The sequence below is a fragment of the Cervus elaphus genome, chromosome X (assembly GCF_910594005.1).
Source record: "Cervus elaphus chromosome X, mCerEla1.1, whole genome shotgun sequence".
Lineage (NCBI taxonomy): Eukaryota > Metazoa > Chordata > Mammalia > Artiodactyla > Cervidae > Cervus > Cervus elaphus.
In genome coordinates this window covers 46,405,776-46,432,598 of record NC_057848.1, presented here as the reverse complement: position 1 = coordinate 46,432,598, position 26,823 = coordinate 46,405,776, and the positions used below count along the sequence as shown (strand labels likewise).

At 44.8% G+C, this 26,823-nt stretch overlaps 1 protein-coding gene across 6 annotated transcripts in view; it reads right to left on the bottom strand.

The window, feature by feature from the left end:
- Positions 1 to 26,203, bottom strand: part of GRIA3 (glutamate ionotropic receptor AMPA type subunit 3) — a 292,905-nt gene extending 266,702 nt beyond the window's left edge. For 3 of the 6 annotated variants that reach the window (XR_006340168.1, XM_043897858.1, XM_043897855.1), the window contains exons 1-2: positions 25,544 to 25,861; positions 24,211 to 24,369 (exon numbers count right to left, since the gene is read on the bottom strand). Coding sequence is in view for 5 of the 6 variants with exons in the window: in XM_043897858.1 (XP_043753793.1) it covers positions 24,211 to 24,369; positions 25,544 to 25,652 (268 nt within the window). In the remaining variant the exon portion in view is untranslated. Of the gene's footprint in view, positions 1 to 24,210; positions 24,370 to 25,543; positions 25,879 to 25,903 lie in introns of those variants that run through there. The other 3 variants (XM_043897856.1, XM_043897857.1, XM_043897853.1) reach the window with 3 other exon arrangements.
- Positions 26,204 to 26,823: the final 620 nt, after the last annotated feature.

Sequence of the window (26,823 nt, the reverse complement as noted above, 5' to 3'; positions counted from 1 at the left end):
AAATCTCTGTTTCATTTGGTCAAATCATCCTCTGAGTACCCTTCTGTCTTGAGGGAGAATCAGTCATTAAAAGGGAGGAGGGTAAAACCAGGGTAAAAATCAGTGTTTAATGTTAGAAAAGCCTCCATACATAGCCTATTCACTGTAACTCTTTCATTTTACAAAGGGTCTAAGACCTGGAGAGTCATGGTTGATTAGACATAGAGCTGAAGCTGGAACCCAGGACTCCTGGCTCCCAGCCCAGAGTTTTGTTTAACATACCCTGCTGTTTAGTAATCTCTTTTTCCAAACTTATTTTCATTTAGTCCCTGGAAGGCCAGGAAAATACAACTACAGAAGTGAGGTTTAGCAAGGGAAACAACTGCCTCTCTACTCAATCCTTTCCCACTAGGGGCTTTTTCTTTTGAATAACTTGATACCTCAGTAAATCCCTAGGCCTGGAATGCATACATTTAATTTAGAACCAACTCTTATTGTTTGTGTTACCAGCTGAAATGGCTTTTGGGCAACAGGAGAAAGGTTTCAATGGCCTTTGGTCTGTGTGTTGGCTCTGCCTATAGGTAGCCGGAAGTGCTGAGACAGAGGCTAGGTGGCCAGAGGGTATGTGTCAGCAGAGACTCTACCTGGTCAACTGGTGCAGATGGGGGCTTGGGGGCCATAGACTCATTTGGCGTTTTCTTGTCAGGACTGTTGGCTGGACGAGTACACAACACCGAGATGATGGATCTGATGACTGGCATCCCACCTGAAAACTCAGGCTTTCCTCCTGCCTGCCTGCAGTCTCGGTTTGATTTGGCCTGACTCACCTTAGCCTTAATGGCAGTGACACATGCAAATAGCACATGCCTTTAGTGAGGAGTAAGCCCCACGGAAGTAAAAGCCTAATTCTAACTTGCGCAGCAGTTGGAGCAAAGAAAACCTCTGACAGATCTGAAAGAAAACAATACATCTAAGGAGACTGGCATTTGCGGCTCTGCCAGCACAGTAAAGCATGGTATTGTGGTTAGAAGCAAAGGCTCTGGGACTCGGCTAACTGTGTTTATGGCCAGCTGTCACTTACTAGTGGTATAGCCTTCAGCAAGTTACTTCTCTACGCCTCAGCTTCCTTACCTGTGAAACAGACCTAAATCATAGTGTTTTTGTGATGATTGAAAGAGTGAATAAACAGACATCACTAAGAAGGATGCCTGGTATGGAGGAGGCAGTGTGTTAGTTCTTACTGCTCCCAATACTCTTCCTAGCAGCATCTAACAAAGGAATCATAGGAAGAACAAATGAAGGTGTGGTCTTCTGCAGTCCTTTGAGATTGCTGTTCTCTGGGTTTCTAGAATTTGGGGGCAAATTAAAATACCTAGGTGATCTTCCCTCAACCAGATGTGTTAACATCATTGTGATTCCTTCTCTAAACTGAAATTGAAATTTGGGTTGCATAGACCCTGCAGAAACATACATTTTCTCCAGAGAGAGGAATGGTCATGTTGCTGCAGCAGAAATGAATACTATGCTGAGTACAGAGAACGTGAAGGGCCCTTGTAAATAAAGTAGTAAATTAGCAATGATTTTGCCAGCAGTTTTAAAACAAATGGATTGAAAGAGATTTCAATCACCACATGCCTAACTTAAAGCTGCACTCGAAGCATTTAGTAAACATGTCATTCCAGTATTGAAAACAGCATCTAATCAAAGCTTGTTTATAATTAGACATCACATATAATATCTCTCAAAGTTATGTTCTGCCAGGTGAGATGCCGTTCCCTGAAATGCCGAAATGGACTATTTGTTAGACTTTTGTTATTATTAAAGAGAACAGGTTGGGGGTACCATGAGAGACTCAGATAAATGAAAGTGCTTAATTTTAATTAGACAGAGAAGAAAAAAAATCCAACATGGGTAGCCTGTACAGAGAACCCTGTGCCAGTAAAATCTGCCTCAAAAGGTATGACTCTATATTAATTTAAATCAGACAGACATTGGCACTGCGTTCTTTTATTTTTCATTAACATTTTGATTTAGAACAACAGATTGCTGCAGTGAGGGGACTAGAACGGCAGCCAGTGAGCCATCTGCCGAGCATCTCGCTGACAACTCCACCAGCAAAAGAAGCCAGTGACTCTGGAATGGATGCAGGAGGGGCACACACCATTAACCAAGTGACAGGATGAAAGATGGGAAACTTTGCCGGGTCAGAGGAGACAGAGATGGAGAAGGCAGAGCAGAGCCCATTCTGATTGGAACTTGAAAAGATCCAAGTAATTGCAGCAGGCCAATAGGATAGCAATCTGTGGTGGGTTTCTTCTGAGGGATGTTTTTTTCTTTGAGATTACAGGTGGGGAAAGGAAAGGAAAAGTGACAGGCTACATGCTCAGTCATTTGCCATGCATCTCACATGGGACACATTTTCCAGGTCAGTGAAGATCTGCCCCTTTACACATACCAACTCTTGAGCCATTTGAGATGAAAATCTTTCTAAAATGGAGAACCTCCCACCCTGCCTTTTTCAACCCAGTAAAGCAGTGACATATCAAGGGGAGGGTGGCAGAAGTGGTCTGCACACAATAAGAGGGTGCGCTGTGTGTCAAGAATTTAAAGACAGTACTACATTATCTGAAAGTACCTTTGATAATCACCATGAACAGGCAGTTCTAAACAGTATTAGTGAAAAAAGTCCTCCTCCCAGCTGGGATGAATCTCGCCTTGCATCCTTTCTCCTTGGTACCCCAGTGCAATAGAATCAATGCAATCCCATTTTCTATTGATAATTCTGGGTCTTTCTCAGGAGCTCTGGCGCTGGCTGTGTTGTCTGTGAGGCTAAATAGCCCCAGGAAGCTGCACCTTTAGGGCTGGTAATTCCATATATTGTCCCTTCACTGTCAACTGTCACATGGCATCATGCGTGCTTCCAGGAGCACCCCATTTCTAATATGTTATCTTCACTAACCCGGGAAAGTATTGAACATTGTCAGCCTCACAGAGAAGAGATAGAAGGCTATGAAAATAGAAGATTAAAAGCACAGTAATCTGTATCCTCTGCATAATAAGGCATGGAGGTGTGGGATGCATTGTAGAGTTTTTCTTCAAAAACGGTTAAAATAAAAATGGCACTTGCACTGCTGAAAAATCTGTGCTTCAATTATCTGGAAAAATAGCTTAGATGGAACCTTTGCAATGTTAGTTAATGGAAGACAGCATGGTGGATGGAAAGAACATAAGATCAGGAGATCAGGAGACATGTTTGGGTCCTGCCCCAACCACTTATTGGGAACAATGCTTTAAGTTTTCTGAAGCTCAGGTTTTTTAACTGTGGAAGGGATGTTGCCATAATATCTACCTTCCTATCTTACTGTGAAGTGGATTTTCCACAAGCCATCATCCTGGTAAAGTACAGGTCACCATTTCTCTCACCCTCCCACACATCTGGTGTACCTCGAAGGATGCTCTTTATCTCTTTGCTTCCATACTCAGTCCATTCAGCAATTAAGGCATATGCATGTTCATGCATGTATCCCAATTCATTACTTGGGTTCTTTTCCTGCAAAGATGGAGGACTTCTCATTCACAAGAGCCTAAGAAAAGAAACTATCTTTAGGTAGCCTGTGTGAGATGAGCTATGGGGTTTTCAGGTCAAAGTTGACCCTCTGGATGGTGGTCAGGGGGAACTGTATAAAAAGAAGCTGATTCTCCATGCTGTCTGTGCCCATCTCCTTCTCATCCTCCAGACACACAGCCACACAGCAGAAGTCAGGGCTGGAGGAATTAAGGAATGGTCCTTTAGTAACCTTTCTTGTAATTTCATCATCTTTGATGCTGCCCCACCTCAGCTTCATCTTGTTATTTTGTCTCAAAAGGGCAACTCCTCCCATCTCTATGGTGAGTTTGATCTCAACCTGCCATTTTCCAGCTGTGCCTACCCAGGCAGAGCCTCTCTCTGTTCTCCCTCTGTGGCACTCGCCCAGTGAGAACCCAAGGAGGGAAGAGATAGAGGCAACTTTAGCGACCTTGTTCTCACCTCACAGTTTCACTTGGCACCCTGAACAGAAAGGTGACCGATTGTTCCACACTGTGAGTAAATGAGCTACATCAAGGATCCTCCTTTCTGTGGATCCTCCCTTTCTGTCAGGATCCTTGTGGGCTGGGCTGGCTCTACCGGGAGGTGAAAGTACCATCCATTCCAATAGTGTGATTTGGAGGGGAACCCAAATGCCACCGGCAATAGCTCTCTTGTTGGACTGTGAAGTTTCCAGAATGCCCCTATTCTTAGTCGCTCAGTCGTGTCCAACTCTTTGCGGCCCCATGGACTGTAGCCTGCCAGGCTCCTCTGTCCACTGGGATTCTCCAAGCAAGAATACTGGAGTGGGTGGCCATGCCCTCCTCTGGGAGATCTTTCCAACCCAGGGATCAAATCCAGGTCTCCCACATTGCAGGCGGATTCTTTACCATCTGAGCCACCGGGGAAGCCCATAGAATGTCCCTGTTTAATAATAAATATGACCTAAAGCATGGGGGCTCACTCTGAAAAGCCAAATAATTTGCCAGTGCTTAAACGTTATGGCCTTGATGACTAACTCAATATGGATTGATTTACCGGTTTTGATTTTTAGCTCGACATCTATTTAATGCAGAGTGGAGAAGCATGCTGTGTGTCAGGCCTTGTGCTGAGCCTTTGATGTGAATTCTCCCATGTAATCCCAACAAGTGCTCTAGAAAGGAGGCAGTATTGTAACTGTCAGTCCACAGATGAGGCAACAGAAGCACAGAACGCCTAGGCACCTCGCTGAAGGTCACACAGCTGAAAGTGGCAGAATCAGAATTCTAACCCTGGTCAGCCCGAGCTTTAAAGCCTGTGCAATGTTGCCTTTGATATTTGGAGCCCAAACTTGCCTACTGCACTGAACCAAAGCAAACCCCCATATAGAACCATTTCTACCTTCTTACAAGGCAGCTGGAGGGTTGAGGAGTGGGAGATAGAAATCCCAGAGCATGGCCTCAGAGATGCCAGTCTTGAGTAAGACATCCTGGTGGAGTCTGGGGGGTGTTCAGAGCATCATGAAGCCCCCCAGCTCCTGAGCAGAGGAGGGCAGGGCAAGGGGCTGAGCCCCTCCAAAACTCCCCAAGGGAACACTGCTATGTCATCTGAATTAAATGTATCTGAAGCTGGAAGAGAACTTTGCGGGGGGGGGGGGGGGAGGTCCACCTCGTCTAACACCCTTATTTTACAAACAGGAAAAGGTGAGGCCCAGAGAGAGGTGATCACATAGCCAGTTAGTAGTAATAGGGCGGGGGCAAGGTTTTTTCTTCCATAACACATTGCCTCCCTTATATATGTGGAAGAATCTAACTCTAAACAAACCAGAGATCTGAGCAATTCATGCAGAGCCAACCAATCCTAAGTATCACCTTTCTTTTAAGCTGAATTGGAAAGCACAAGTGCAATTCTGAGGCCATATCTTCAGGACTCATTCACTAAGGCTTGCAGAGGATCTGGTTGTCCTGACTAATTCTGAGCTCCGAGATTAAATATGTCTCCCAGACAGCAGGAATGGATTGAACCTTCTCTGACTGTATTTTCAGCTGCCACTAACTCTGGGCTAAGGGGTTCCCTATGTAGATTTTCCATTGTGTAAAGTAGGCCTCCTTTGACTAGCCTGAAATTTGTTCCTTTCCAGTTTCCGAGGGAAGCCCCTTGTTCTAGCCTAAGAGGGTTTGATGAGCAAGATTGTTTTACCTTTCTGGTCCATCTTGTTGATTTCAGACACTTATTACAGACGGAAGAGACCTGGTTTTGGCTGGCCTTCACCTGGTGAACATTTTCTGTGGAGCAGCCAGTGGTCTCTGCCGTAGGAAAAAGGACTTTTAGCAATTTTCTCCTCCCTTCCCCCAGGGCTTCCTGGACAAGGCAGGGAGGCCTTCTGCACAAAAGCTGTGGGGGATGAGAAGGTCAGCTGCCTCTGGCGATAGGGTCTCCTTCAGCTGAATGGACCCTTGGGGGCTGGGGTAGGGGGTGCACCTTGATGGACTCTGTCCGGGCCTTGCTGGCAGCTGGGAAAGGCGGCCACAATTCTCTAGCTAAGAATAGTGAGACCTCATTTGGGTTTATTGTATTAACACATTTCACACTACATTTCTTAGCGGGCTGCCTTGTTGGATGGCATTTTTAGTCACCTTTGGAGCCTCCTATTGAAAAACTCCTTTCTTGTTTCTTTTTCAAATAACCTTCTGTGGTGTTGAACTTGAAAAGGTTGTCAGATAGAAGTGTTTATGTGCTCTCATCTCAACTAAAATAGCGTAAAGATGAAAGTATCCAACACACATATTTACCGAGGACCTGGGGGGACGTAATTCAGGGGAGGCGGTGCTCTCTCGGCTGCCAGCAGCGCTGCAGCTCCTGCTTGACATGGGCTGTGTGCGTGGCAGCCTCACATGAATAGTCCTCTGGCACTCATCAATTTACTTCATTCAAACAATTGGCAATTGTATTTTCAAGCAACTGGCAATATCATCTGCTTTACCAAGTTTTCCAAAAACACACAACTGAGGACTGACTGCAAAGATAAATATTAACAAAGAAAGGCCATCTGCTGTTCCGGTCATTCTGGGGACAACAGAAGTCCCTGGGGAACGGGGCCAAGTTTGAGTGCACTCACCCACCTGACTGAGATGCCCCCCGCCCATCACCTTCTTGCCCCCTTCCCCTCCCTTATCTGCAATAAGGTTGGCATCTAAAAATAGAGTAGAGCTATGCCCTGGTGGCTCAGTTGGTAAAGAATCTGCCTGGAATGCAGGAGACCCAGGTTCTATCCCTGGATCAGGAACATCCCCTGGAGGAGGGAATGGCAACCCACTCCAGTATTCTTGCCTGGAGAATCCCATGAACAGAGGAGCCTGGTGGGCTACAGTCCATGGGATTGCAGAGAGTCAGACATGACTTGTTGTTAAACAACAACAATGCTAATTTAAACTCCCCAAAGATCCTTAGTGACTGTCTAGTATCTCTGAGGGCTCTGCAGGTAGTTCAGTGGTAAAGAATCCACCTGCCAATGCAGGAGATGCTGGTTCGATCCCTGGGTCAAGAAGATTCCCTGGAGGAGGAAATGGCAACCCACTCCAGTATTCTTGCCTGGAGAATCCCATGGACAGAGGAGCCTGACGAGCTACAGTCCATGGAGTTACAAAGAGTCAGACATGGCTTAGTGACTAAACAAAAACAACAATGCTATATGGGGTTTGTCTTCGCAATAAACCCCCAATTAATCAGTTCCTACCTACACGAATTCTACAAATAACTGGATTTTTTCTTTATCCCTTTTAGACAAAGGTCAATAAAGAAAGAGCTACAGTGGCTGCTTTAGGATTCTTCCCAGGAAATCAGGAGACCTGAGATCTAGTCCCATTTCTGGAACTGGCTCTTTGACCTCCAACTCTTCTCTGAATCACTTTTCTTACTAAGATGTTGGGCTAGATGATCTGTAAGGTCTCTCTTCTCTCTAACCATCACTATTTCACATACCAGGGGTTCAATTTTAGGAACATCTTTCTAAGGTCAGCATATTCAGTCTGGTTTCTTATATCTTCTGCATCTCTCATTCTACCTACAACAACCATACATCACATCTAATTTTACAGATCTAACAATCATACTTGACTTCCTAGTTTTCAAAGCACCTTCACATTCATTCTCTCATTTGATTCTCATAGAATCCCTGTAAGGTACACAGCTGAGGTATTATTATTCCCACTTTGTAGATGAACAAACTGAGACCTAGACAAGTAAAAGAACTCACGCAAGATCACTGGGCCAGAAAACAGCCGAGAGGGAATGAGAAGCCATGTATTCTGACTCCTCGTCTGGGGCTTTATTCCTGTGACAAGGGATATAATCTATAATATTAATAATGGCAATTAATGTTTGTTGAGTGCTCACTATATACCAAGCACTTTCCATATATTTTATCATTTAATTTTTAACCACAACCTGATGAGGTGGGCACTACCATTTCCCCCATTTGTCAGACAGAAAAATGGAGGCTTGGAGGGGTTAAGCTTCTTACCCTCAAATACAAAGTGATGGATCCAGGATTTGAGCCCAGAGAGTCTGACTTCTGAGCCTAACCACCATTGCTATACTGCCTATTTTGAGTTATATAACATGTGCCTCATAGACATTGGAATGTCAAGTTGTCACTTTGGTTGCCCTATCTAGTGGAAGAATAATGGTCATTCCAGAAATGTCAAGGCAATGAATCAGTCAGCAAGTATTACTGTATGTTCAAACCTGTGCTAGGATGTAGGTATTACAGGAAGTTGAGGCATAATTACAAACCTCAGTGAATGGGGAATCCACCTAAATGCATAAAATTGGGTGATGGTCATATAAATCATTGCATATATATGTCATAAAATGACACCATGTGATATAATAATTTATAGACATTAAAAAAATCAAAATTTCAAAGAATGTTTAAGAGGTCCAGAAAAATGTTCCCTGAATAACATAAAGTAAAAAGGCAGGATACAAATCTGTACATATGGTAAAACCCAACTTGGGGTGATTTTTTTCACTTGGACAATTTTTCTCATCTATGTTTTCAAATTTTTTTATAATAAGCATGAATGAATTTTATATTTTAATTTCTATAATCATAAAAAATATCCTACATTTAAAAAACCTAATGAATCACATACATGAAACAATTAGAGGAAAAAAAGATACCAGTAAACAGTAACATAATCAAATGCATGATGTTGCTTCAGTACAACACTCTGCTGTTAGAAAACATGGTGGCAAAGACCCTGCTCTGGGAATCTCGTAGTCTAGATTCTCATCTTGCTTCTGCCTTCAGGGAGACGCATCACCTTTGGCAAATCTCTTCTCCTTTCTTGGCCTCACTTTCTTCATCCAGCAAATGAAGTAGTTGGACTACAACTGCTTGATCTAACTCCAATCATCTCTGATCTATAACAGGATTTCAAGACTTTGTTTTGCTCATTCCTGACTGTAAATCAGAGGATGGGAAAATGACAAGTTAACATGGAAGGCACTAAATGGAAGATACCATTAACCATGGTCCCTGAGACTCATGCTTAACTGCATTTCTAATTCACTTGCTGTGGACTTTACTCTTCCTCTCTGCTGCCTTTTTTAAAAAGACAGGGTTGTCATTATTTTTGTATGTAACATCATGAGGCAGCAGTGAAAGTTCAAAGAAGAAGGATTATGTTGGGAAGACATCTCAAAGAGGGGCCAAGAGTCAGAAGGCCTGCATCATAATCTCAGGCATGCATCATAGTTCACTGGCTGTGTGACCTTGGTCAAGTTATTTAGCCTCTCTGTTCCTTAGTTTCCTCACCTGAGAGGAAAAAGTCAGTGATCCCATGAGGCAACAGAGCAGTGGGCTTGTAGGAAATGAGAAGAGGAGGTGATGCAGGTGGAGCAAGAGCACTGTGGATATAAAGGAAAAACATGCTTTGGTTATCACCCAGGTTTGGGCCTGCTGGAGACAGCACGCTGGTAGATCAGGCCAGAATACAGAGAAGAGGGGAGGAAAAAGACTGCATTGCTTCGTGGTCCTCAGCAGGATCCTTTGTAGTGAGTCCGTGTTTATGGAATTGGCTAGTTAACCTTTGCTCTGGAGAGAATGAAGACTGAAATGCTGGAAAATCATATTAGCAAAATTTCTCTTTTAACCTTTTCCATATCTCCTTCCTATGCTATTTTTGGCCTGACTTAGGCAAGCAACTTCAAAAGAAGAAAATCCATCCACTCAAACTGATATGCTCTTAACTACCATCCACACACCATCCTTAATGAAAAGAACTCAGAAAAATCATGGCTGGGAGAGCTCAACTGGCCCCACATTTTTCCTTGTCTAAGTGAAGATTCTGGGATCTACTTTTCCACTCTCCCACTTTCAACTGCATGAAAATTGAATTTTACATTTGGAGAATGGTTGTACTTCCCTCCAAGCCAGAAAGTACCAAGGTTAACATATCCACATTGCTTTATCTCAAGCATATCTTGTTCAGATTTTTAAAAAATGAAGAGATCATGTCTTTCTAGACAATTTCAGTCAACGAAGGCATGATTAAACATAGTGGCATGTATTCCCTGGCTTTTGGGGGCATTTGGTCAGTTCTTCCTTTCTCCTTTACTTTGCCCCAAAGCAAATCCTTTATGCCTGCAGCAGCACTGTGAGTACTCAAAGATGACCCTATCTGGCCTGGTTCCAGTTACAGATACACAGAGGGTATAAAAATGAGTTTGCAGGGCTTTAGGGATGGCCATAGATGGGAAAAATCTATTGTATAGCTTGGTTTTGATTAATTCTATTCCTCTCTTCCACTTACCAAACACCGCAGTACTCTGTGTTAACAATAACTACTACTTATTGAACACTTACTATATGCCAGGCATCACAATAAATATTTTACATGCATAATTTCATTTAAGCCTCACAACAACTTTATAAGGTAGTTACTATTAAAGAAAAAAAAACACAAACCCTTATTTACTTATTTAGCCGGGCCACTTAGCATGTGGGATCCTAGTTCCCCAATCAGGAATCAAACCCATGTCCCCTGCATTGGAAGGGCAGAGTCTTAACCACTGGACCACCAAGTAGGTCCTGGGTAGTTACTATTATAATTACCTTCATTTCACAAATGAGGAAACTGAAGCTTAGAGAGGTTAAGTCATTTGCCCAAAGTCATACAGCTACTGAGAGACAGAGCCAAGATTCAAAGGCAGGCAGTCCAATTTAGGAGCTATCCTTGGGCCTTTGGTTGCTCCCAAACTAAGTAGCAGAAACAACCTTCTACTAGGCAAGGGTAACTCCTTGCTGCAGAGAGTTAGGTGCCAAACCCAAGGGTCAGGAGTGAGTGTATAAAGAGCTGCGAAGTTCCAGTTCCCTTTACCCAGGAGAGAGCTCAGCTTCCCTCATTGTTCTCAACCTGTCCTCATATTCTAGAGATATGTCTACAGGCAGTAGAGGGAAGAATTGGGGACAGTAAGAGGTGGGACTGACAGAAACCAGGAGCTCAAAGGACACTCTTAGTAACTTTTGTACAAGGTGGATTCAACGCTGGTAAGAGCCTGTGGTATTTAGTTAAAGGGTTGACTAGACTCAGAGATGTGCCATAAGTGGGTTTCCATTGAGTTGCCATCATCTGGATGGCAAGAGACTAAAATGCTTGTCAAATGCTAAGTATCACCAGGAAATGGGACAGTCTAGGGAAAGTATATGCCATGTGTATGTGCCAGGACAGTGTCTGCTTTAGAGAAGAATGGATGGTATGGAGAGCCTCAGCCCTCAGTTCCCTGGGCTCTTGACTCCAGGACCCACAGAGAAATCTCACTCACTAATGCCCAAGGAAATGAAGGTACTTCCTCTGAGAAGGCCCTGAGCACTTCCTTGCTGTTTTTCCCTCCATGGGCAACCCCATTTCTAAGAGAAGCTCCAGGGCCTTATTGTAGAGTCAGTCCCCTGGGTGCTTGGCCCAAGTGTTTTCTCCCAAATTAACCATCTGAGGACCTGTGGATGCCTCCTGAGCCTTTTAGAAGTCAGGGGGGCTACTTGTGTGCTGTTTGGATAATGGAATATCACCAAAGAACAGAAAGAATGATTGATGGTGTGATTGGAAGTGGATGGAATTAGAGATGAAGATAGTTTCTTCTTTCCCAAATGGGAAAGAAGACTAATTCTTCTCTTAAACCCATAGTCCTTCAATTATGCAGAAAAATAGACCTCTGAATTTTTGATCACAGAATATCTGAGTAGCTCACAATAGACAAACTTGCTGGGCAAATTTGGATGCATGGGTGAGAGATGTAGAGGGCTATGGTTTGGGGCTGGTGATCTGAAGGGGTGCCATGATGGGTTTTTTGGCAGAAAAAAATAATCTTGGGTTTGGAGCAGAGCTGAGAACTGTAGAAAGCCTCAGAAGGCAGCTACTTAGGAAGGAAATTTGATCCCTAAAGTGACAAGAGATTTAACTTTTCAAAACTAGGTTTCTCTTTTTAGGACAAAAAGCTCAAAGGATTTTAAACTAATGATTATGTTGATGATAATAATATCCAATATGTGCCAAGCACAATCTAAGTACTTTATGTGGATTTCTGAATTATCTCATTTAAAACTCTCAGTAACCCTATGAAGTGAGGATTATTGTTATCCCCACTTTATTACTGTGAAATCAGGCACAATCAAGGTAAGTAACTTGGCCCAAGGTTTCACAGTTAGCAAGTGGAAGAGCTAGGATGCAAGCAAAGATAAGCACAACTGGCTAGAAACACTGTCCACTGGTTTCAAGGATTCAGTAGTTTCATCATAGTCTTAAGAAGACAGAGAATAGATGAATATGAAGAGAAATTTCTAGATGTAGTAGAAGAATCTGAGGGGCTTCATTTTGGATGATCTTTCCTCAGTAATCAATGAGGTGAGACTGTTACTAGAAATGGAGGTGGTAGGAATTGGACAAGAATGTAAAACATGGCAGCCTCCTCAGTGATCATCCAGAAGAAACTTCCCATTTTACAAATGATAAAAACTAGAACCAGAGAAGGAAGTGGCTTGTCCAAGGTCATCCAGGCAGTAGGTGGCAGAGTTGAGACTGGAACCCAGATCTCCTAATCCTTGCTGCATTGCTCAGCCCACTGTTACCCACAACCCCCTACAGCTATAACTGCTTCCCAAGGCCCTAAGAAACATGATATCTCAAATGTTATATTTTCTGTAATTTATTTTATAAGACTTCAACATAAATTGTGTAGTATATATGTGGGTTATTTAGTCTGAATCTACAGCCTTAGGGTGGTCAGTTACCCTTATTGGGAATTACAGAGTACAGGAGTGGTTATCTAGCATTTAATAATTCTAATCAAGAAGTGGTTTCACAAACACTTCATGTATCTTTATCTTTAATGAACACCAGAGGTTTTGTTAACTAGCATTACATTTCTCATTGGTGAAATCAGTAGTGTTTAACACATGTGGGTTGGCTAGAAATATGGTAGAGATGTTCCCAAAGTAGCAGAAAGAGGATGTAAGCGTCTAACAAGCTCTATAGTGTTATCCCTTGGAATAGTACCCTAGGCTTAATTTTGTAAATAGTCGTGTGGGCAGTCACCAATGAGGATTCTTGGTTAGCTTCATCCTGCCACTAGGGTATTGTTTTGTCTGCCTCAAGTGAACCTTTGTGTGAAGTGTTGATGGTGCATCTAGAAGGAAAGGGTGTTGGACTTGACTGAGCCGACAGGACAGAACAGGCTGTCTAATCATTTTTGTGCCTGCTTGACATTATTTTAATGAGAAAAAGAATTTTAGATGAGGTTTACTTTTGTACCTGCTAGTGAAGTTATGGGGAAAAGACCTATAGCCCTCACTCTAACAATGACTGGCTACTGGTATCCAATGAAATATACCTAAGGATTGTGAATGACTAGTTGGCTTTAGGTCAGTTTACAACTCCAAGCAATTAATTTTGGACTCCTGTCTAAAGTTGGTGAGCCTCTGTCTTGGGGTGTATGGGGAGCTCCTACCCTAGGTGAATGTTGATAGAGCCTCACTTGACCCAGCAGTCTCCCATTTGTAGAATTTGCATGTACCAGAGTCTAAGCTGTCTCCCCTATAGCACTGCCTGGAAGTATCTCTTTTGGCCTGCTGAGCACTTGTTAATGACTGTGCCAGCGTTCTGACCTTGCTGCAGGCCTCAGCATTGCCTGGGAGAAGATTAGTCAGAGTTGAGCTGGCACTCAACCATGAAAAGCTGCTACTGGATATACAGTGTATGCATGTAGGGCCAAAAAGACAAAGGAGGGGACGTTCTGCCATATTGAGGTATCTTTATGGAACACAATGAAGACAAAGTCAAGAGGATTTTTACTAAGAAGAGATTTTTCTCTTTTTTCTCCCCATTCATTATGACTATCAGTTAATAGAGCTTCCCTCAGCCAGTAACTCAGTTGGTAGAGGGAGGTGGATAGTGTAGTGCAGAGGTCCAAAACTAGTACCTTCCACCTCTTCCCACCCCAAGTCCTGTCACAGATGTTTTGTTTGTCTCATATTGGATTTGAATGTATTCCAGAAGTGACATGAACTCTCCAGATGGCCACAGGCCCCACCCACCCCTCTACGCCAAGCCCACGTTCCACGTTTATGTGACCCACCTGGCCCGTCATCATCTGTGATTTCAACCCCAGCTGACACTGAGTCTCACCTCTAGAGACAGGAAGATCTCAGGTAGAAGCCTGACTCCACTAATTAGCCAACTGTGTGACCTTGAGCTTCCCAGGTGGCGCAGTGGTTAAAAAAAAGTGCCAGCCAATGCAGGAGACTCAAGAGATGCGGGTTTGATCCCTGAATTGGAAAGATCCCCTAGAGGAGGAAATGGCAATCCATTCCAGTATTCCTGCAGGATAATCCCATGGACAGAGGAGTCTGGCGGGCTATAGTTCATAGGGTTGCAAGGAGTTGGACACAATGAGCAACTAGGCATGCACATGCCCTTGAGCTAGTTGCATATATATATAAAACCACCTCTGAGTCCTCTTTTATAAAATGGGGATGAGAGTAGCTCCTTTCTAGCAATGCTATGATGATTCCATGAGATAAGACATGTACCATGCTTAGTGCAATGTTTTCCATATGGCATGGGTTCAATGAATGGGAGTTATTACTATTATTTCAACCCTAGTGTTAAGTTTCTTGATAGCAAGGATGGCACAATGAATGCTATATAAACTGGTTGCAGTGCATCATTTTAACAAATGGGTTGGCATTGCCATGCCACCTAGTTTACAGCATGGCTAAAGACAAATCATGAGCCAAGAAGGAAAGAAGCACTGTCAAGGCAGATCATTTTCTTGTCCTTGCTTACCATCTCAAAGAACATTTTTGCTTGATTTGTTTACCTCAGACACGTGACTTGAGGTGAGTTTCTCAGCTCTTTCAAGTCTTGATTTTCCAATCTGAGAGCCCAACTCACTAATGCTTGCATGGGCCAACAGCACCTCACTTACAAAAGTAACATGTGTAGGAAGTGCCTGGTCAATACCTGGAGATTAGGGGATGCTCAACAAGTATTCAATATGAATCCACATATCTCTGTTCGCACTACCAGGGCTAATGACACCAGTGATTCCCAAATCTCGTGTGCATTAGAATTACCCATAGAGTTTGTTAAAAAGGCCTATCTTTATATTTTGTGATTCAATATGTCTGAAGTGTGACCTGGGAATTCATATGTTTAACAAGCATCTCTGGTGATTCTGCTGCAAGTGGGCCAATTCAAGAAATACTGTTTTAAACTAGCCAACAAGTAGTCTTGGAAACAGCAGTAAGAAAATGTTTGAGAATATATAACAGGTTCTGGCTAACTGTGAATGTTAGTGGCCTTTCTACCTTAAATTTACCAAAGTGTTCATCCACACAGAAACCCACACCCACATCCGCACAATGATTCCTCTGTGGATTGGGTCCTGATCTCTTCAGGTCTCATCTATTACTGGTAGCCAATCCCTTTCTGGGTAGCAGCAAGGATGAAGGCCCTGATTGCAATGTGTACTTGGCAAGGTAGATCAGTCAATCATAGATGACTGAAAGGGGACTATTTTTGATTGCAACATTTTTTAAACGTTAAAAAAAAATCCTCACCAGCCCTCATCACAAACTGATTGTACTTCTGAAAATATCTCACAGTAATTACAGGGATCCCAGAGATTGAGGTCATCTATTGCAAGAAACAACCATGCACGGAAGAAGCAGCAGACCACTACCACCAGAAAGGTGTGATTTGAAGGGTCAAAAACAATTCAAATTTTAGTTAATAAAGGACCAGATTGTGATCTATGGAGAAGGTCACATGTTGCAAACTAGGCGGAGTGTATTTGAGTAACTCTTGCTCATCTCTCAGAGTCTCCCACTGCCCCCTGAATGCCCACCATGCACTGGGCACCCCACTCTTTTGGGCAGGTCCCTTGTTCTGGGGTCACTTACCTGTCTTGGAAAACCTCCTCTGAGAATCCTGCAAGGTAACAGGTAGTAATCTGATCAAACAATTACTGTCGAAATAGTAATGGCTGATAAGGATTTAGCACATTCCCTACCAGAGATGGCATGCTTGCATTTAACACAGGTTTTCAGTGCAGTAACAGAAATAAGTGAATTGCTGGGATTTCAGACTAATGGCAGACTGTTGGGGGGGCAATACTGGGGGATGATAGGGTGCTATTTGATAGTCCTCAAATGACACTGGATAAGCTTTTAATGACTTCCCTGGAGCACTCGTCAGCTCACATGTGTTAGAAAGTGACACCACTTCCCCACCCTCCCCTCTAGCTCACAACGAGTGCCTGGCACCAGCCTTGAAAATGGAGTCAATTTTTCAGGTTCTTAGGGAAGCAGACAGAACTTGGGTTGTGTTGTACTTCATATTTCTAACCCCGTCGAACGAAAGTCGGACAGCTGAGGAGCAGATGCTACGTGCCCGCTTCTGGCACGCCGTGATCCCAAGAAGCAAAGTGGAGAGGCAGTTGGAACTGCATGCCTACCTTTGCTCTCTTGGGCAGGTTGTTTCTAAAAGGGACACTTTGGGGTGTGGCAAGAAGCCAAGATACTGTCAGCCTGGCTCATGAGCTACCTCCCCCCTCAGCATGCCTTCCAGTCTCCATTCCAAAGCCCTATGAAAAGCAACTCTTTAGATGCTCTCATCAGACACCTTCAGACATGGTTGAAATGAACATAGAGTGGTTAAGAGTATGATAGGGACATCCGTGAGTCAGAATGAGCCAAATGTGTCTCTTATAAAGTTTTCTTTGAAAGTCATGTGGGTAAGAGCTTGTCTGGCGAAGCCTTTTTCTTTGGTGATCACAGTCTCCCTGCAAAATGTGGTTTGAGTACCAGCAGTATTGGCATCACCTGGGAACTTGTTAGAAATGCAGATTCTTGGACACTGAAGATCTATTGAAGCAGAATCTTCATTTTAACAAGATCCCAGGTGTCTGCTATGCACATGAAAGGTGAGAAGTGCTGTTCTAGATTGAACTGTGCCCCATAGAGTTAAGGGTCATGACCAGCTGTGTCTCCTTCCCCACGCCCCTTCTAAATAAGTACGGATGGTCACATTGATGACAAGTGCTAAAGAAGTAAATGGCAGTTAGCAACTGAGGAGAAGGGAAGTCCAGACAGAGGGCAGTAAACATAGTAAAGTATCTACATATGAACCTTCACGTTGTGAAACTTCAAAGGTGTAAATGTATGTTTGCATGGCCAATCACGTAAGTTAGTTCATGTGTCTGGTGTGTATTGTCACATGTATGTGACACTCCACATGTATGTACACTCCACAAATGGTTGTGCTTTTGTGTACTTTATAGTACTGTGTAGAGTAGAGTAGTACAGTATCCTCATTTCAAGCCCAGGATGTCTGGAAGCAAGTGTAAAAGCAGCTGTGATGTAGTTGCTACTGCTGTACTTTTCAAGATACTGTACTGTAGGTTTAAAAATGTTTTCTTTATTTTTTGTTTGTTTTTTACATATTCTTTGTGTGAAAAGTATTATAAACCTATTACACTACAGTACTGAATTGTGTGAGTGGGGTACCTAGGCTAACTTTGTTGGACTTATGAACAAACTGGGCTTACAAATGTATTCTCAGAACAGAGCTCATTCATATGTAGGGGACTTACTGCACTTCTCTGACTATTGCTCAACCAGAAATCCAGAACAGTGTATTCTGCTTCTTTCCACTGTGTGTGTGTTGGGGGGAACCAGAGCGTGCACTTGAGAAAAAGGAAGGGAGAAATGGAGGCAGTGGGGAGGAGACACTACTCACATAGGCTTCCACGTCCCTCCAGAGTTAGATGCTGCCTCGTAATCACTACATTCTGCCTGCCACCCCAGGGAAAGAGAGCTTTCAGTCTGAGACCAGCTTCCTCAGCACCTTTCTCCCCTCCTATGGCCTCCCTTCCCTGCCAGTGCATCCCCTGCCAGGGCCCACGTAGGCACCTTCAGACTCTGCAGCAGCCTCTTTTTGGGTAGTACATCTAAAAAGTTGACATTTTCTAAGAACTACTTTACTGAGGCATGATTAAGATACAAAAAGTTGCACATACAGTCTTCTTTAGGAAGAAACTGTGTCCCAATGACCTTTTGCTGCTTCCCAAATGACCACAAAGGCATTTAAGTTCAACATGGTGAAGCTGCACCTCCCCTGTGCCTTGGGTGAACTTATACCAAACTTACCACATGCAGGGAGCTATATATATATATAGTTTTATATATAATTTTTTATTGGAGTTTAGTTTTATAATGCTGTATTAGTTTCTGTTGTACAGCAAAGTGAACCAGCCATACACATAAACATATCCCCATTTTTGGATTCGACTTTGGCCTGTAGAGGTCTTCCCTGACCAGGGGCAGCTGATCTCTGGTTTGGATAGAGTGAACAGCTGCTCTGCACCTCATGTCCAGAAACACTCCTGTTTGAGTAGCTTTCCTTGGAATTGAGGCATTCATGTTCCCCACTGTCTCTGGTTTTAGAGCAAACACTCCCCAGTTAGGTAATATTAACCCTGTATCAACCACTCTCAGCTTGATTCTTAAATTAGATAAAAAGCTGTCACCCTCAAAGTAGGAGTATGGACCAAGGACGGAGATCTTCTGGCTAGAGAAGGAGCATGTGGACTGGAAAAGTCTAGAGCAGGAAACAATCCCTGGTGTGGTGGTTCAGATTTCTGAATCAGGGGCCAGTGGGACACCAGTGAAAGGGCCTTGGCTGGGCAGGTGGAGCATGAGGAGAAAATAATGGCAAGAGAAGATGAAGAAGTGAGAAGAGGACAAATTCCGTCCATGTGGAACTTCTGCCAAGTACCGACCCCTTTCGGGGGCTGCTGCCCTGGCTCAAGGCTCACCCCACAGACAGGCTGAGGCTATTTGTCAGCTCTCAGACATTTCCCAAGCCGGGAGGGACTTTTGTGTCTGCACAACTCCCGTACTCCTGCTGAAAAGTGCCCTGAGTCCCCACCTAGGGTTTTAATTGCACCCTCCTGTGGACATGTCATCTAATTAGACTCAAAGCATCAAAGTCAAAGCACCAAAGGAACAAAGTCAAAACTTGACTTTTTTTTAATGGCCCAGGTAAAGTATGCAAATAATTTTCCTGACCTTCAGAGAAGATGGAAAGTTTTTTGAAAGGTCTTTCAAATATATCTGTGGTCTCAATCTAAGAAGTTCAAAGTGGAATCATCAGAATTAGCATATGTATCCCCCCCTCCCTGTGAAGGTATGAATTCTACCTTCTTAAATTCTGGCCCTCTCTAAAAATGCATGCTGTCTTTTAATCCTTTAGCCAATTATATAAAAATAACAAATCTCTTATCCACAAAGTAAGATTAATAATGGTGCCTCAGAAGCTTCATTTATTTTTCCATCCATTAAACTGAAACCAGCCAATCACTGCTGACTACCCATAATAATGAAATTTTTAAAAATACCAGGAGTTAGAAAAATACAATAACAATCTCAGCCAGCCCCCACTATTCTCATGGAGTCTTGGTGAGTAGCGAGAGAAAGGCAGAATGAAGGAAACAGACCTCTGATAGAGGCAGAAGTGGCGGATGTGAGAAACTAGTTTCATTTTAAGGATAAAAAGTTAAAATTGCTGACAGGAAGAAAAACCATGGCTCTTTTCGCAGTGGCCATAGATGGAGAACAAAGAAGTTTTGTTTCTTCCTTGCCCTCAGACCCTTCCTGTCACCCCCTCTCCACTTAGTAGATCAACCGGAAGTTGCCTTCTAGGGGCGGTTATACACTTTGCTGGATGCTCATCTTTACAGCCCGCTGATTGCCGTCTATTTTTATGGTTCAAATGAACAGCATCACCTTCCTCCCTCCTCACCACGTAAAAAATAGATTAAAGAAAAAAGAAAAAAACATAATAAAGCTTGTGAGGTGACTGAAATCTTTGACCGGCGACCTCTTCGTGCTCCAGTGAGCTTATGGAAGACCAGTCAGCAGACAGAGGCAGAGCTGTTAAGGTGCAAAGATGGGGGAGTTGGGGGTGGGAGGTGGAGCTGGAGCAACTGACACTGTTGTGTGCCAAGATCTGTTTAAAGGCAGGTGCCAGGATATGATGGGTCTTCACCCTGCTTCCAAAGATGATGTGTAAAATGCAAACCAAACAAGACCCACCCAAGAGCAGAGAATAGGATCAGGAGAGACATTTCTTTCCCAAATGGACTTAAACAGTTAAATGGAACCTGGCAATTAGAATAATGAGATAATTAGATTGTGACTCTGTGGGCAAGAGAGGAAAACCTGCCGCAGCTAAGGACACTTCACTTGGTAGCAGAATGCACTCAGTTAAAAAGGAGCGTGCTCTCAGTTAGCAGGTATATTTCAAACGGCTCGAAAAAAATTAATGGAACACAAATTTGCAGCTGATGAGGTACATTTCACCAGCCAAAGGGATTTTGCCTGGGGCTCCATTAGAGCCTGCACTCCTAAGTCCCACTCTCAGTCCCACCATCACTACTGCGCCTCCATCAACAGATTTCTCTTTAAGCCAAGTGCGTTAAGAGCACAATTCTGTGGTGAATAACCTTTAAGGTTACATTTGCCTTTTCCTTGCCTCTTGCAAACAGTGCGTAATCCACGAGCACATTTGTTGGCTGTAAAGGTGTACAACAGCAATTTTTGCAATGACAGTGCGGAGAAGGAATATGAGATCTGTGTGCTAATGAGCTGACACTGCAGAGGCTGGGGCGATGTAGTGTGGAGTATACTACAAGTGCACAGCAGCAAGACACAGGAGCAGACTTCAAGGGAATCGGAGGCATTTCCTGAGGAACCAGGGCAAGCAAGCCACCCCAAGGGGACCCGGCGGTCCCTGGGTGCTGCCACATTCCCCCAAAGCCTTATGATGATCAAATCTGGTTTTTAAAGAACAGACGTGTGTACAGTGTAAAGCATGTGTGTACATCTCTTTTCATGAATACTGACTATGTGTGTAGGGGTACCTGTGTGTGCCTGAAGGCACGTGTCCTGGAATCATACTATTCACACCATCCTTCTTTCTGGGGCTACCTGGCCAAATTGAAAAGGAAGGCAGCAAACTCAGTTAATCCCTGTGAAATAAGAACATGTGCTCCAAATCAGAGGAGCCTCTTTGATAAACTTCAATTCACCTCTGAGCTGAGATCCCAAATGAACCACCTTTCAAAGCCAGTGATGCTTTTATTGGCCTCTTAAGACGTGAAATGAAGTTGGAGTCTGTCTTAAGCAAACCTCTGGGAAGTTGTGCAAAAAAAAAAAAAATGGTTGCTGGTGAAGAAGAGTCTTTAAATAACTGATGCCTGGGATCCGTTGCAAGGAAACTCTCTGAATACATTGGAGGAGGGGATGTGGAGGGAGAGAAGGGACACATACAGGAGGCATTACCACTTGTTTACTTTTGGCATGTTTACCTGCATAATACCTGTGTCCTCAAAAGTGTGTGCCTGCCCCAAGATTGAGGGCGCAGGAAAGATCATGGAAAGAAATCAATTCTAGTGTTAGGGGAAGCTGAAACAAGGAATTCTGAATAGGAAGAGGGGAAAATGTCTTTAATTTTTGCCATTCTATTCCATACTGAATCAGATAGGAGAGGCGGGTGACCAGATTTGGACTCATCTGGGGTTTTCTCAAATTCTCCCTAGATCTCCACGGAGGGGCAGGCCAGAAGATCCAGGGGTTTTTTGTTTCTGCGCCGTAGTGCAATCAATTGTAAGAATGGAACCAGGATCACCTGCCAGTCTCTAGTGCCAAATTAGTATTGTGTGCCAACATCTGTGTCATGTGATCTTCACTTCCAAGAGAGAAAGGCCAGGGCAAGAAATGAGATCCACCTACAGGACTTCCCTGGCCCTGTGAAACGATTGGATTGTGTTCTGCATTCAGAGACTATCCGTCGGAGACAGCTTTGAGATCTGGCCCCCATTCAGTGATTGTGACATTCAAAGAGGACTGTTTTGGGGACCAGAGAAAATGAGTGTTCCTCCTCTGTCTTCTGAGCTGTAAAGTCTGAGTGTGCAACAGGCAGCTGGGTGCACATCACTGGTTTCTGGAAATGTCTCCTGTGTGAGTCAGTGTGTGCATATGTGTGGACTTGGCATAACTAAGGGCAAGGTCACCTTTCTGTTTTGTCTTTCCTGTTGCCAGTGAGCCACACCCTTTATTCCACACTTTCAAGCCCCCAGCCATAACCTAGTCTTGTAAGCTTATAAGCTGAAGTGCTGTGGACTTAGGGTAGGGGCTTCTGATCAATTTCTTTTCCTTTCATGGTTGTTCCTTTATTGCTCTGAGAGATAAGGCATGAAGGCGACTCAACACCCAATATGGATGACTTACTGCCTGTTCTCAAACCTGAGCTTTTCACACATCAAGGATTATTTCCTGAATGCTCCTTGAGTAGGGTTCTGATGGCCCTGGGCTGGCGAGTGCCAATCTGATTTGCCCATAAAAAACAAGACCAAAACCCTTGGAAATCAGTCATTCCTGAAAAGTCAGTTAGCACTGTTTATCTCTGTCCTCATCAGTGGAAAGGCACTAAAGTGAGTTGAAATAAATGTTATTCATTATTAATAGCAATAAATCCGGGTAGTTTCATGTATTTGGTTTTGAATCTGTTCTAATTGATACTTAGGAAGTTGCATTTGAAATGCAGCCTCTAGACAAGATCACAGTGCTGCAGGATTAAGAGTCAGATGTGTGTTGTAAGTGTGCTATAGAAGACAGTCTGGGATTACCAAAATAAGATGCAAAGTATAGACAGACATTTTGTAACTTTCACACTTAGCTGGAATTAATAAGCTCCTATTTTTGTCAATGTCAGAAAGCCAAAGAATGTCAAATACAGAGTATCTCAGAACATGTTCTTATAAGGATCTATACCTTCAGAGAAATTTTTCTTAAAGCTGATAACTGTCACCATTTCTTGCAAAGTACTTCACCTCCATCCCCTTGACCTAAGTCTTCAAGTCCAAGGAACCCATGGCCTTGGAGACCCTGTCAACAGTTTTTGGAAATCACATATCCTTTGAGGCAGAAGCATTTGAAGAATGTCATATACAAAGTTTTACCCAACCAAATATAAATATCATTTCTCCCCTGAAAGAAAATCAAAAGTCAAAAATTCCCAAATACACCAGCCATAACAGCAAAACATATTTATGCCATCATCACCTTCATTGGTGTGAAAACTTTTCATGAAATAAGCTTAGATGAAGAATGATCAGTCTTTCTCATAAAACATTCCAGAAAAACCTGTGTCCAACAGGCTATTAGTCATCTGGGTTCCCGTGGCTTTACTTCTTAAAATGTCCCCTTTCCACAGGGCACAACTAGCTGTTTCAGAAGCTGCTTTGGGGCTGATGAAATTGCTCCCTTTTGATATCCAGTTTCTGCTGCAACCTCCCCCTTCCACCTTTTGCTCTAAGTTAAGAACTGTGTTGTCCTTAACCATGGGGGCAGGGAGCAAACACCACTAGGGGAGACAGAACAGAGGCAGCTTTTTCCAGAGTCCTCTGAGCACTTTCTCCCTTCCCATCAGTTTGCCAGGCTTTCATCACTCTAATCAGTTTGCAGTCTTATCAGTTCCTATCAGAGCTCTCTCGGTAAGAAACGTGATATTCTAGGACAGAAAGAAACCAGGGAACCCAGCCTGATCTGTCCCTCAAGGTCACTTGTCTGCAGAATTTCTCATATTTGGCTCCTACATAGCGATTGTCAAATTCAGCTCATTCTTACAGCCAGGTGCTAGCTTTAACAGTCAAGTAATGTACATCTTGAATTGATTCAATCAAGAGGCTTCTTTCTTTAATCCCATCCGAAGAAATTTCCATGAACAACCATGCTATTTTTTCCTTTTTTTCCCCCAGCCAAAGGAAAAGAAAGGGGAGGGGGTGGCGGGGGAGGGAGCGCCAGTTTAGCAGGGAGGAAAATGAAAGTTTTGCATCGAACGTTATTCACGACAGAGTTTTGTGTACAGCCTTAAGTCCCTCCCTCGGCAGGATCCTCTGGCGTTCATTTCTGTCGTGTGAAACCTGAATTGACTCGTGCCCCTTGAATGTCGACTGGGGCCATCAGCCCCCGCCTCCAGCACGGACAGCAGACCCCAAGTCCCATAAGCGAAATGCAAATGAGGCCCCCAGGTCCCACAAGGAGGAAAAGCAGATCTACTTACAAGCATTAGTCACAGAAAAACTATTGGAAGAATCCAAGTGATCTACGTGGTAATTCAAATGGAAGGGCTTCTCGGTGGTGTTCTGGTTGGTGTTGTATAACTGCACAGCAAAGCGGAAAGCACTGTGCTCCTGCACCGTATTTCTCATGAAAAGTCCACCTAGAAGCAAAGGGAACTGAGATTTGGCTTGTGTCCTCCCCCCCAGGAGCGCTTAGAAATTGGGGAGCACTACAGATGGACGATACCCTCTCAGTGGTACCCGGGTGCACGACGATGATTTTGTTTTTTAACCTGTGTGTCTTTGATGACTCTTAAGAACTCGAATTTTGGCCAAGAAAAACCTAGTTTTCCTTCCGAGAGTCAGAGGAGAGGCTGGGGAAAAGGGGGCATGGGGAAAGAGGGCCGAGGAGCCCTGCTTTGGGGGTCGGACGATGGAATCAAGAGTGGGACTTGGTTCTTTCTCAGGCGGTAGCTTCCTGTCCCCTCTTCCCTCATACCTCCCATCTCCACAAGCTGGTTCATCCTTTACTGGCGCAAAGGGAAAGGTTGGAGAGAAAAACAATTTCATTTCCCCCTGCTACTCTATCCTGTTCCCCACAGCCCCTTCCACCCCGTGACAATACAGGGGCTGGGTTCTGTAATTGGCAACAATTCGAACTTCTTGACTAGTAAATACAGGCAGAAGCCGAGAAGAACTCCCTCCCAGCGCCCGGCAGCCGGACTCCAGACAGACACAGCGGCAATTCATGAATTCGTGGGCTGCGTGACTTCGCCGCTCGCTGGCTCAGCTCCTAGTCTCACCCCTGCCTCTACCCCATCCGCCACCGACCTCGGTGGCTGCCCGGGGCTGGGGGATGCAGAGTGGGTTTCCACCTCCCCCAGCACTAGCGGGTCTCTCGGGACCCGGAGACGCGGGACGGGGCGCCCCGGACCGGGTTACGCGCCCTGGCGCAGTCAGACAGGCGGCATCACCCTGGGACAACTTGCAGCGGCGGCACGCACGCCATGGCAAAGTCCGGGGCAGCGAGCCGAAAAGCCGCGACTCTGCGCCGGGTTGCAGCCTCCCAGCCTCTTGCAGGCGTCCCCGGCTCCGCTCAGCTCGGAAAACCCGGCAGCCTACCCCCCACCCCCAGCCCCAGGAGACCACCTCTCCGGTTCCCGATGCTCCCCAGACCAGCCAGCTCTCTGGGGTTCAGACCCGTGAGATTCCTGCCCGATCCCCATCCCCAGTCCCTTCCCAGGCCATGCAGGACAGGGACCCGGTAGCCGTGCCAGGGCAGCGGGCTCGGGCGCCGGAGAGCCCGGGCCGACCGGCAGACTGGCTCGCGCTTACCTATGCTGATGGTGTTGGGGAATCCTCCGTGAGAATGACCCAAAAGCCCCAGGACTAAAAAGAAGACCGCCCGGAGCACGCTTTGCCCCATTTTCTTCTGCCTGGCCATGCTACGCCTAGAACGAAGCTGACAAGAGCATGGGCGCAACTCGGGAGTCGTCAAAATAATAATAGAAAAAGAAAAAGAATTCGCTGGCTCTTTCACCCCCTCCCCTCAACTTGCTCTCGCTCACTCTTCCTTTCCACCCCACACTAGTCCTCCTCCTCCACCACCTCCTCTCTTCTCTCTCTCTCTCTCACGCTCCCCCTCTCGCTCCCTCTCGCTCCCAGGCTCTCTCACACCCCCTCCCCGCCCCCCACCTCACTTCTGTCTTCACACCAATCTGGAAGGCGGGTTCATTGGCTGCAAGCTGGGTTCGCCAAAGCGATCTCCCTCCCTATCACTAAGACAGACAGACAGAGAGAGAGAGAGAGAAGAAAAACACAAAACAAAAATGAAAAAGGCAAAACACCGGAAAACAAACCAACAAATCCCCCAAAGAAACAAGAGAGAAAGAGAGAGAGAGAGAGAAATTAAAAGAAAATCTGAGACTTTTCTCCCCCAGAAGATGGTGGGTCTAAAGAGGGGAAAAAAGAAGGAAAGAGCGAAAAGGCTCAGCGGTGGCGAATTGGGCTCTTCCAATTGGGCCGGTAGGGGGATATTGATCAAAGTTGATCTGACGTGGAATTAAAGCCGCACACCGCTTAGCTCCACTGCAAACTGCAGCCGCGGACTGCAAAGCCTCGGTGCTGGCGTTTGTCAACATGGGAGATGGAATCGATAGAAATACACCAGTCCTCACGTGGGCCAGCCTTTCAAGCTGCAGCCAGCTTTTTAAAGAAAAGAAGAAAGAAAAGCTGTATTGTCTGTGCGTTTGTGCGTCTGGCTTAAAGCAGAGGGGTCTTGCGGGGGGCGGTGAGTGGTTACTCTGGAGTCTCTGTGGAGACTCGGAGAAGCAGTTCCCATCACAATGCGCCCGAAGATGCTGCGCATGCCTGGGCCATGCCGCTCAGTTTTTACAGCGGAGATCCGAGAAGGAGTGAAGAGCCCCCCAGTCACCCCCCCACCCCCACAGCTCTGGGAGGCGAGTACCTCTCCGGACCCAGGCGCAGAGCCGGGCCTACGGGGGAGGGGGGAGACAGCGGTGCTGGGCAGCGCGGGGCTGACTGCTTGGGAGGACGTAGAAAAGTCTGTGTGTGGAGGTGGTAACTAAAAGGTTAATGAAAAGGACGCTCAGTCC